General features: G+C 39.1%; 1 protein-coding gene across 17 annotated transcripts in view; it reads right to left on the bottom strand.

The window, feature by feature from the left end:
• dlg2 (discs, large homolog 2 (Drosophila)) overlaps nt 1-12,042 on the bottom strand; it is a 224,494-nt gene that overhangs the window by 90,952 nt on the left and 121,500 nt on the right. For 15 of the 17 annotated variants that reach the window (XR_011103787.1, XM_068721250.1, XM_068721241.1 and 12 more), the window contains one exon: nt 11,821-11,880. The exons of the other annotated variants lie outside the window; for them this stretch is intronic. Coding sequence is in view for 14 of the 15 variants with exons in the window: in XM_068721250.1 (XP_068577351.1) it covers nt 11,821-11,880 (60 nt within the window). In the remaining variant the exon portion in view is untranslated. The remainder of the gene's footprint in view (nt 1-11,820; nt 11,881-12,042) is intronic. 17 annotated transcript variants of the gene reach the window in all.

Raw genomic sequence — 12,042 nt, forward strand, 5'->3', positions numbered from 1 at the left:
AAGAATATATCAAGGATTAGAGGACTTATATCTCAACAGGATTTGGAAAAACTTGTCCATGCATTTATCCTCAGTAGACTCGACTACTGTAACGGTGTGTTTACAGGTCTCTGAAAAAAGTCAATCAGAAAGCTGCAGCTGATTCAGAACGTTGCAGCTCGAGTCCTCACTAAGACCAAGAAAGTGGATCACATCACTCCAGTTCTGAGGTCTTTGCACTGGCTTCCTGTCCAACAAAGAATTGACTTTAAAATCCTGCTGTTGGTTTATAATGGAGAAGCAGCGTTCAGTTCTTCTGCTCCACATATCTGGAACAAAGTCCCAGAAAGCTGCAGGTCTGCTGAGACCCTCAGCTCCTTTAAATCAAGATTGAAGACTTTTCTGTTTGCTGCTGCCTTTAATTGAACCAGATTCAACGATGCTAATCAATTTCCAGCATTTCTGCATTTTACTACGGTATTTTATTTCTTACACTGCTTTTTAGTGTTTCAATGAATGTTCTTAATTGTTTTTAAATCTCCTTTTCTTTTGCCTTATGTGTTGATGCTTTTAATGGTTTTATGTGAAGCACTTTGAATTATCTTGTTGAAACGTGCTATACAAATAAACTTGCCTTGCCTTGCTTTACCCACACATAAGGGTGGGGTTTACTAGAGTGCTGCCAGGACAATACTGTTGCAAAACAAAGGCCTAGATTCAATTCTAATGTAATTCTCGGTTGTTTGTGATAGATGAAACAAAATTCAAACCTTTTTGTTACTAATATCAGATCTACAATTATACCACTCGTGCTAATGTGCCTCTGTGGATAACGAGGCACATATGAGTCAGTTAAAGATATTACTAACACTAAATTCCTAAAAGTTGTCATGGGGACAGTCTGTAATAACTTTTTGTTGTACACCATCTTCCAGACTATTCTCAGCATTTATCTAAAAACATGGCATTCAGGGAACACCTGGGGATTAAGAAAAATTTTTTTTTTTTTTGCCTTGCAAGTGATCTTTTGATGAATGGTAATTTGAGACTTCAGTGTTTCTGTCGGCTGATCTAAGGGCAGCTTTTCAATCAGGAGATTGTGCTAATCATTAAAATGTGAAACGGGGCTGATACCAATAGAGCCTGCTGTGGAAAGGTTGTTATATTTGACATTTACCGGCAAAGCCAAATTATTTGGGCAGCATTAGAGAAGAACATCCAAAGCTAGCTGGTCTATCTGCTTGACTCTTTGACATCAAGTAGTTAAGGGCAGAACATTTACTTTAACATTTCTCTGCCTAAACAACATATTTTAGCATTTGTTCAGAACATATGTCCAGTTATATTCATTCTTTCATCTAAATTCAACCTTCTGAAGATATTATTATACATGTGTCAACACATATGTGCTTATTGTGAAACAAATGAGAGCAGCAGTAAGGGGAACACATAATATGCTAGGATAAAAAAATATGAAAAGGAACTTGTGTATTCCTTTATGTTCCATCTGGTATAGTGTTTTTATTTTTATGTGTCTGCTCCTGAGAGTCTGGCGTGTCAAGGTTGGTTAGTCCAGGGTGGCAGGATCCCAATAACTGTGGAGGATTGTGATAGGCTGTCAGGCCAGGAGGAGGCTTTGGCCATCTGGAGCGAAGGGTCCTGGTGTCCCCAGGGTCACACTCAAGTAATGTTTGTGTGTGGGAGGAAACGCAACTTTCTGCCTGGTGTGTATGTGTGCCGATGAGATATGTGTGCATGAGAGAATGGTCTGTGTGGTGGGGAGGAGAACTCAGGGGAGAAGGCTGATCTTGTGAAGACACCCTTGGCCCTGTAAAAGAGGTCAGCTGCCTGCATTAGCATTCTCTTCTTCTCCAAAAACACTTGCACGAGGTCGATATTTTCAGGGACCATTGTTTAAGTTTAGTGGAAAAGGGGAATTGAATGGAGAATAGAGATGTGATATTTGTATGTAATATCTGGATTTTAAATATCTATGCATATCTATGAATTAAAAGCAACAATGAGAAAATTAAAAATGCTGATAGGAAGCTTTAACTATTAGCAATGGTTGCTATGCTCAAACCAAATTGTTACAAAAATAAAAATAAAAATATATTCTGTATACTGTATACAGCTGTCAGATGTTACAGCTTAAGCCTTGCAAACAGGTACAACATGGTGCATTTCTATTCATAAGAGTAGCTTATGTTTACTTTTCACATACTTTAAAATGTCCCCTAAAGAATAATAAAACAATCTACCTGTGTATCTGAGTAAAGGTGAATACTCCCACCTGAGTGGCAGAGAGTAAGACAGAGACAAAGCACAGCTCTTAAAATCAGAAGTTATTATCATACATACCTCTTTGCAACTGCATTCTTACATGACAATAATTCTACCATATTTGCATTAGCAGGGAGACCTGCCACACCAAACCAAGCGCTCCAACAGATTCAAGACAACCTCAAAACACATGAGAAGCAGTGCCCAGTTGGGTTAGGGCAGAGGATTAAAGCTTTAACACAGGGGGAGAGGGCACAACGTTTTGTGGCAGACATAAGGGCAACAGTGAAAGAAAAAGCTTTAGAGGAACAAAAGAAACCAAACAAAATGAGACAGAATTAAAGAAACCTCAAGATGTAAAAGAGAAAATAAATGTATCTTACACCATTTCTAACAAAGACATGGTGCCTCCAAAAAAAGTTCACATTCTGTTGTGTGAACTTCTTTTTCAGATGAATAGAGGATGCTGACACAAACTTTGAAAGCTATGTTTTGTAATATTAGCCAACCTGAAACTACTAATACTATGAAGCTATCAAGGCCGCACAAACAAAGCTGCTGCCAGCACACACACACATCCTTAAGGGAGACCTAGAGGAGCCGGGTGGAGCGCTTCTCTCCTGTGCACTTTTGTTTGATTTATGCAACTCAACATTATCTCACTTATGCCTTTGTAAAATAAATGAGTGATTTATTTGCATTCAACCTGCTTCTCTGTCTCTTTTGTCATGGCTTTAGAAACCGGTCATGGCACGCGCAGCACCATACCTCACATTTTATTGACAAATGAAGCTCCAGCATAAGTTCAAACAAGAAGACTATACTCTTGCATGCCTAAGCCCGTAGTTCATTTCTCATACATCTGCCAATCACTCTTCATGCTCACTCATTATTTCCCTGCTGTCATTGTTCAAGGCTGTCGGTCATGATGTCAGCAGTTTAGATCAGCTGGTCTCTTCATCCAATAGCACAATGAAACAATGACATCATTAGCCTATCATCTTGCTGCTGTCTCTTTTAAATATGATTGTCTCTCTACCTTCAGTACGTTCGTGCTGCTGTTACATAACCCTCCACCTCCCCATCTCCTCCCAATCTTCATCAGATTCTATCATCTTCACCAACCCATCATTCTGTCTGGACTCCACGGGGGGATTTATATTGTTGCTGATGAGGGCAATCACAACTTGATCACAAATCTCCTCGTCGAGTTCAAGCGCCAAATAACTTCTGTGTAACTCATTAACGCATCATCTGTCATAATAAATTAACTACTAATCATTCACTTGTCTCTCCTGATTGAAATAGTTTCCTTTAGAATTGGGAGAGAAAACCATCATCTCAGTTTGAGCGTGGTTCTTATTTTATCCAAAGACCTGCAGCATGAACAAAGGGCCATATAAATGTGAACGGAATCACTGCAGGACACAGTGTACTGCTACAGAAACATTTATCAAGTATTTAAATCCAAATTACTTTACATCCATTCACAATAGAAAGAAAAACACACAACTATCAGAGCTGCCCGCTGACTAAGATTGACATATTGAACCAAGCCATCGACCTTGACTTAATGGATGATGTGACATCGGCCAACGCACATTAAAACACACAAACACATGTTCTTATGGTAGCACACTGTACCAAGAGATTGTACTAGACTTAGTTTCATTACAGTCATTATCATCATTATTACAGTCAAGTTTGAAGTACCAATAGAAAACCAATAGAATTACTTATCACATTGGTAAATTATCTATTATTATCTACTATTGATTATCAAGTCTAGATGTAGATTCATTAATGTGGATTTTTCACTGCCTGGATTACTGTCTGTACCACCTGAATGTTGGAGCAGATAATGACAGCAGTAATGTGAGTAATGTGATACATTTACATAAACATGTAGATATCAGCATTTTCCTTAGGGTTCATCTCGGATCATGTTAATTAGTAGTGACGGTTATGAATTGCAATGAAAAAGTATCAAAAGCAGTGTGCAGAAACGCATTTCTGCTGCAGTGTGGACTCCACTAATAAAACGCTTCTACTGCTTTTAGAGTGGATCTGAGAACGCTTTATTTCACTGAGACAAGAGTCAATGAGCAGACGGTTTCCATAGTAACCAGCACGCCAACATCTGCCTGGTAGCCCATGTAAGAGATCCTTCTTACTGCCACAGTTTGAGACCAACATAATACTGCTACTATGCTCATCTTACCATTAAAGGTTTTTTTGACCCAATTTAATATATGTCAAATGTAACATTAACTGTGTTATTAGTTTGTTTAATTCAAGCAGCTGAGAGGCTACAGCCAAAGACCTTTAGTGTCAGGGAGCTCTAACAGAGAGAAGCAAAAGGAGCACAGAGAATCATATTTATAAAATGCACATTTAAAGATAATTTGGAGCTACTGCTCAGGACTTGTAGCAACCTCTAATTACAAACATATTGTTGAAAATTGTTTTTGATTTACTTTGAAGAAAGCTAAATGGATTGGGGGACTTTGGGGAAAAAAAGTTGATGTAGCAGAGGCCAAGATATTAGGTCTAGAAACCCTGGGTCCTACACTTCCCATAATGCAACTTGATAGCATTTTTTATTAGACCTTCGGTACCCCAGGTTGTAAGAGTCTTCCTGTTATATAATCATCAGAAGATTGTCCATCCCCGGCTCTGCTAGTCCATGTCGATGTATCCTTGCAAGGTGCCACCTCGCCCATCAGGACTATCTAACATGCATACAACATTCATACACCGTAGGCACAGCTACAGGAGCAATTTGGGGTGTCTTGCCCAAAGACACATGACCTAGGGGGGCCGGGGATCAAACCGCTGACCCTCTGATTGAAGGACGATCCTGCTCTACCACTGCTCTACCCACACGCGCCGTCAACATTTATTTTTGTTTTCACGTAGGACACAAACAGCGGGCTCCTGGATGAAAGTCCTGTGTATGATATGATGAAATTGTCAATGTGATACAATGTATTTTGAGGGTTAAATAGACTGTACTTTATCTCTTTTCTAGTCTTTCAACCACTCAAAGCTCTTTAACACTACATGTCATCATTCATCCATTCACACCCATTCATATACTGATGACAGGGGCTACCATGCAAGGTGCCACCTGCCCATCAGAACTCTAACTAACCATTCACACACATTCATACACCGCAGGCTGTGAATTACTGGGTAGGGTACAGTAAAGTCCATATGGTCATAACCAGGAACATTTTGAGCAGAATTTCATTGTACTTCTCGGCATACCTTTATTTTTTAAATTAGTGCACCTTTAGTGACGTCACATATTCAACAAGACTTGTTTTATATATGATGTGTTATTTAATGTGAGAAAGAATTGCCGACATGTGATTCTTTAGTCCTTTTTGGCCGCTTCCAAGCACAGGTACCGTAACAGCATGAATAGTCGCGCATTAAAATCTATTGATGCTGTTGAGCAGCGGTACTGCTTCACCCGCACTAAAGCACTAAATCTAGTCATCTAATCAAGACACTGTCATGCAAGTTATTATTTTAACTATGAAATATTTGTCAGTAAACATCTCAACATTTGGAACAATTCTTGGACAAAATGTGGCCTTTTTACTTTACTCCATTATTTTAATTTATGCAGCAGCTTTATAAATGATTTGAAGACATTTTATTCAACTTAGTATGAAAAAGCAAAAGCATGTTGGATGCACAGGCTAATAATTAACGTGAGTAAAGTGCTTCTGTTGCTGTACAAGATGTCCATTCAGAATTCAGCAAAAGCAAGCACCACTCAATCTAATGACGCACTCCTGCTATTTGCATAAGATGCTTTAACCAGTGAAAACACAGGCTGAATGTTGACAGTTCAATAGTCAAGTTAGAGAGACCATATATTCAAGCTGCCACTGTCAAAATCAGCAAAAATAATTAATGTTCATTGTTATAATCCCAATACAAATTAAAAAAATGCTACTTTTTATTGCATTCAATATTCATTCAGGTCACTGGACATTATTTTGAGGCCATACCTCAGTGTCAAATGAGTACAAATGCAGCCGCTAAAACAACAAACTCTGAATGAAAAGGTCGGCGTACATCCAGCATGTCCGACATGACGCTTCGAGCCAACCTTCGGCTACAGTCAGGCTCCAACTCATGATTTGAGAAGCTACGACAGCACTCTGCTAGTACTAATGGCTGTTTCTGTTTAATGGCTTTCCATTTCCCTTTCCTCTGTTTAAGAGCTGACCTCTTTTTTCTGAAGACGTTCTCTAACAACAATATTAAATGAACTGTTCAATATACGTCCATATATTCATTCTTTGAGTGTTGTCACCACCTTTAATTCATGTTCACCAACGCTTTTTGCATCAGAAAAGAAAAAAAAATCTTATAAGGGAAAATGGCTAAAGCGCACAAAATTTACCTCTTACAGAAACCCACTAAGAGCAAATCAATTTTGGAGGATCCCATAGTGTGTCTGAGTGTAGACAGCGGGTCTTTCACAGAGATGCTGAAATGGGTCCGTGGGTTATTTGCAGTGCATCATTTTGTTCAATCTAGGTTTGATGGGAACTCCTTGTGAACAGGCCATCAGCAGGAGAGGTCAGTCACACTTTGCGTGACATTTTGACTCCTTGTGTTTCCTCATCCCTTTCTTGTCCTCACTGCCCGCAGAAAACAGATAAGACAAAGGCATTCTGAACAACAACAGAGGGTCACGGACCACACATATGAAATTACAAAGGCCATCTGTGAATGTGTGCTGAGAGAACCAAGATACCGCAGTGTTTACCATTACCAGACGCACCAACCAAAGACCTCAATCAACAGAATAAAGCAGGATGACTAATATTAATACTATAGTACTACAACTAAGAGTAACTATGTCTGTGTTGTTGAATGTACTTAAACTTTGTTTCTGCAGCATTCTGCTGAACAAAAATATCTGACGAATGGAATTTTCTGTGGAGCCTTTAGATGACAATTAAGTTTGAATGAATTTTCTTCACTTTAATCTTAGAGATCTCATTCAATGTTTGGGTCTGTAAGTTTTTGATAAGCAAGTTTCTTAATGGAAAGTACATTGCCTCTTTATATTACAGCACCACTTACATAAAGCTGGTGCATTGACAGGACCAAAAGCATTGTTGTTATGAAACAACGAAAACATTATGTAATAAGGTCTGCAAACCTCAGCTGGTGCAAGGTAGTGGGTATGATGTAACAATCCTACATTAGAATAAATGCTATCATAGTTTAAAAGATACAAGATCCGAGATTGGGGGCATTCTTCTGCACACCTAGAAATACAGTAAGTCAACACAGAAAGTAATAAATAAACATCCCACAAAACTAAGCTGAAACATATAAAATGGCCTACTGATAGCAGGAATAGATTCAAATTGATGTAACTGTTGCCGTATTGTCACAGCACTCAGTCAATTTCAAAGACACTAGTCACTTATCAATTTGTTTTGCCCCAGCCTAACAAATATATTCACCATCTAAAGCTTATTTTCCTCAGCTGGGAGGAAATACATTCCTTGTTATCCTGACAACAAAATAAACCACCATGTCATCAAAGTCCACAGAACTCAAAAGGCGTCATTCTAAAAATAGCATGTCAGGATGAGTTAGAGTAATATCCCTTTAAATGTAACATTTGGTCACCTCATGAACTTCAGGGTACAGTTCAGAATGATAAATGCACAGATGCAGTGTGTTTTTATAAAGTCAGAATCCATCTAATGTACAATGTGTTGTGTTCAACCCGGTCTTTGCTGCCTGGGTTAGGCAAAAAGTGCCCTAAGGAATTCCCAAAGGTTTTGGCTTTATTATTCACAATGAAGTGCATTTGTGAGACTGAAAATGATTCCGGTGTCCTCATCGTTGCTGTTGGTGGCACTGTTGTTATCCATGTCCCTCCCCACTAACCCACAGTGGCTTTAAAAGCCAATCTTTGTGTTTTCACATGGTAATCAGGGCCTCCCATTGTGTGGATTAGAAGACAGAGGAGGAATAATGACAACAGGGAGTGGATTAAAGAAAAAGAAAAATCTTTTCCCCATGAGATGAAAGTTATACTGAAGTTCACTGTTGATCCGACACCGAACATAAACCAGTAACTGCTTTGCAGCCGTCATTAAATTGGTGTTTATTACTCACAAACGTCATTGCTGCAAAAAAATGCATGTGTTTTTACAAGCGGACCTTACCATGGAAAGAGGGTGGCGATCGATAAGAATTGCAGCACTTCGAATCAATAGCATCTTCCCTGAGTCACACTCTCCAATCGGTGGTGCTTGATTCGGTCAGCGAGGGAGGGGCTACACTTCCTCTGGTCATAGACAAACCATAATTCTTGCTTCCCTGCTGCTTTTACAATTACACCGGCTGTATTAAAGCAATTTTTCATTCAAAAGTCCCAAGGCTGAGAGTAAACAAATAGGCTGAGCACAGAATGCGTGGACCTGGGCCTGTTCACGAGTCCCTTACACACTCATACTCACATTACAGAGCCAATCAGGTCCTCCTTTCCACGAGGGAACCAACCCACCAGGAAATTACAACCAAAGAAAGTCAATAATTATTTAACAGATGTATACATGTGAGATTGTTGAAGACAGAACTGTTTAAGTACAACTATGCATTTACCCGCTGCAACGCTGGTGTTGTTATCACCTTGTGAGTCTGTGTGTGTGTGTGTGTGTGTGTGTGTGTGTGATCATGGCAAAACCACAGAGGAGGTTTGGACTACTGACTACTGTGTTTATATGTCTGTCTGGGGACAGATTTTATCACTGTGATAGCTTCACTATTGTGCAAGTCGCAAAACTGTACAGGTGTGGTTGAGATGAAAATGAAGGCTGTGTTCTCCGACCAAGTAGGGCGATAGACCTGATTTGGTGTTGTGGCTGGTTTGATCTTATCACAGGATGATCTCTAGTTCCATTTTTTATTTAAACTACCGCTGTGACTGCCAGTGTTTCTTTTCACTCACACGAAATAAATAAGAAAAACATTTGAATGCGTGGGTACATGACTATTACAGCTATTTTAACTTAAAATCAGTGCATCTTCACTCTCTTGTGTGTTTTTGGACACGGTGAACATGCACACATTTTCTCCTATCATTAATGAAACGCAGTCTGGACTTTTTGAACTTGTTCCATATAATAATTCTGTTGCTCTCCCTAAGGTTTCTTCCTTTTTTTCCTCTGTCGTATGTGTACAGATTGTAAAGCCAAATAAATAGAATAGAATTGACTAAATTGATGGGGCTCATATTTTCTTGGGGAGCTAAGAGTTGACAGAGACCGACCTCGAGATTCTTTGACAAAATTAAAGCACCAGATTCATTATGTAGAGCCTTTTTTACATCAACACCTTACCCAATTAAACATCACTATCATGTATTGTTGGTAATAATGTTTGGCCAATAAAAAATACCATCAAAGACAAACACAGTACGCAGTATAGATCAGTGATTTTCAACCACTGTGCCGCGACACACCAGTGTGCCTTGAGATCGTCAGGTGTGCCGTGGGAAAATGTCCAATTTCACTTTATTGGTCCAAAAAAATATTATTTAGTTGCTGCAAATAATTTGCGATTGTTGAGTGTCTGAGCCTGCAACATAGTGGCTGGATAAGTAATGAAATACTCTTCCATGCCAGTGGGTGGCAGTAGGTAGCGCAATAATGACTATGAATTTAAGACTATTAAATGATGCGCAGGAAAGGTTGCGGTGACAAAACGAACAGCGATGGAGAAATTTGAGAAGGAAAAATGCAAACTCTGAAGTCTAACCCAGATGAAAAGCCTAGTAAGAGTGGTGGTCTAAAGAATGAAAAAACAGTGAGCTCGAGGCAATACAGTGAAAGTTATCTTTCATTTGGATTTACTTTCATTTTCATCTAAACAGGCCCAGGATCAACAAACATTAAATTGTCAGCATATATGCTGTAATATGCTACAATGTGTCATTTTGCAACTTTTTTGGTTGTTGGTGTGCCGCGGAATCTTTTTAATGTAAAAATTTTTTCAGAAAAGGTTGAAAAATATAGAGCATGCTGTAAGCCTTTGAATATTATGCTTCATTATTTAAGTGTATGTTAAATCAGATGCAGGTATCCTAAACACATGACCTGGTAACAGTAAGCTCTTTAGCAAATAGCAATACATGATCATTAACAGAGACAGATTAACACCAGATAACAGTAACACCACAACAAGCACATGGGATTCGCTGGCAAGCAAATGCGTCACAAACACACATGGGGTTATAGTAACATATACATATATTATACATACTTATAGTAAGTGTGGGCAGGGCTCAAGACTAACAGCAACCCAATAGAAAATGTTTGGGTCGAACAGAGATCTTCTCCGGAATGCCTCGGGGAGGAAAGGAATTAAAGAATTTATTTATTACATTACAGTCATTTAGCAGATGTTTTTATCCAAAGCGACTTACAATTCAGATTCTATCATACCGTAGGCACAGCTACGGGAGCAATTTTGGGGTGTGAGCAAGTGTCTTGCTCAAGGACACATCGACATGCGACTGGTGGAACAGGGGATCGAACCGCCGATCCTCTGATTGAAGGACGGCCCTGCTCGCCACTTAGCCACAGTCGCCTACATGTATGTGTGTATGTGTGTATGTATGTATGTGCATATGTAATTACAGAATGTCTGTAAAGTATGTATGTATTTACAATATGTATGTATGTATATTCTTCTCATGTCGGTAGGAGAAAAGCTAGTTAGCTGTTAGCAGCTTGTGAGCAAGCTGGTGTGTTTGGCTAACGGCACTAACAGCTAACGGTGGAAACACTCAGAAGCTTTAAACACTCAACACGAAGCGTTACACAGTAAAGTGCAGTTTAATGTGACAACACAACAGATTTACAGTGATTAAATGTACTGAAGTATTTCAGCTGAGTACAGTACAATACAAGTACTTTGAGTTTGAGTTTAAAACCAATCCTGTTAATCATATATCTTTTAGCGGGACTGTTTTTTCAATAAGGTTAGCAATAATAATATGTCCTAATGATTGGGAGCATTTTGACCAAATCAAATCTATTTACTTTCAACTTTTCAGCTGAAACCTAGAAGCTTTGGCTATAAAGCAAAATGCATGTTTTTATTATGACACTAAAAATGTAAAAAAAACAAAAACAAAAAAACAACAACTAGATGATAATAACAAAAGAACCATTTTAGTACGGGACAGTTTGCATTCACTTTGGGACGGTTAAAAAAACCCTTTGTGACGTTGGTGAAAAATGTTAGTCTGGAGCCCTGTGTGTGGGTATGAGGGGAGGGCAACTACCTACAAGAGAAGGAAAGACTGCTTCTTCAGGCGATGGACTGAAGACAACACCAAAACTGAAGACAACACCAAAACAAAATCCATGCAGAACCGAGGGTACATCAATCATCTGGGTAGAAGGACCCAGAAATAAGGAAAGAGTTTTAAATTGTACCAAAAAATATAGAGGATTGAGATTCCTGAGAGGTCAAATAAAAATTAAATTAAATAAAACTTGCCATGTAGTTTGCTGTGGTCACACCGGGGTATGCAAGATCAAAACGGGTAACCAGTGCAGGCTGCAGGTAAGAAAACAAGACAAGATCACTAGCCAGTATTGGGTAAAGAGAGAGAGGGGGGGGAGGGGGCAAGGGAACCTAATGCACCGGGATTCAAAAAAAGCAATAGTAATTGTTACCCTGTTACATGTTGAGTGGGAGGCGGAGGGTTACATGTCCAAA

This window comes from Cebidichthys violaceus, unplaced genomic scaffold (genome assembly GCF_023349555.1).
Source record: "Cebidichthys violaceus isolate CVI_PGR_0920_01 unplaced genomic scaffold, fCebVio1.0.p SCAF_27, whole genome shotgun sequence".
Taxonomy (NCBI): Eukaryota; Metazoa; Chordata; class Actinopteri; order Perciformes; family Stichaeidae; genus Cebidichthys; species Cebidichthys violaceus.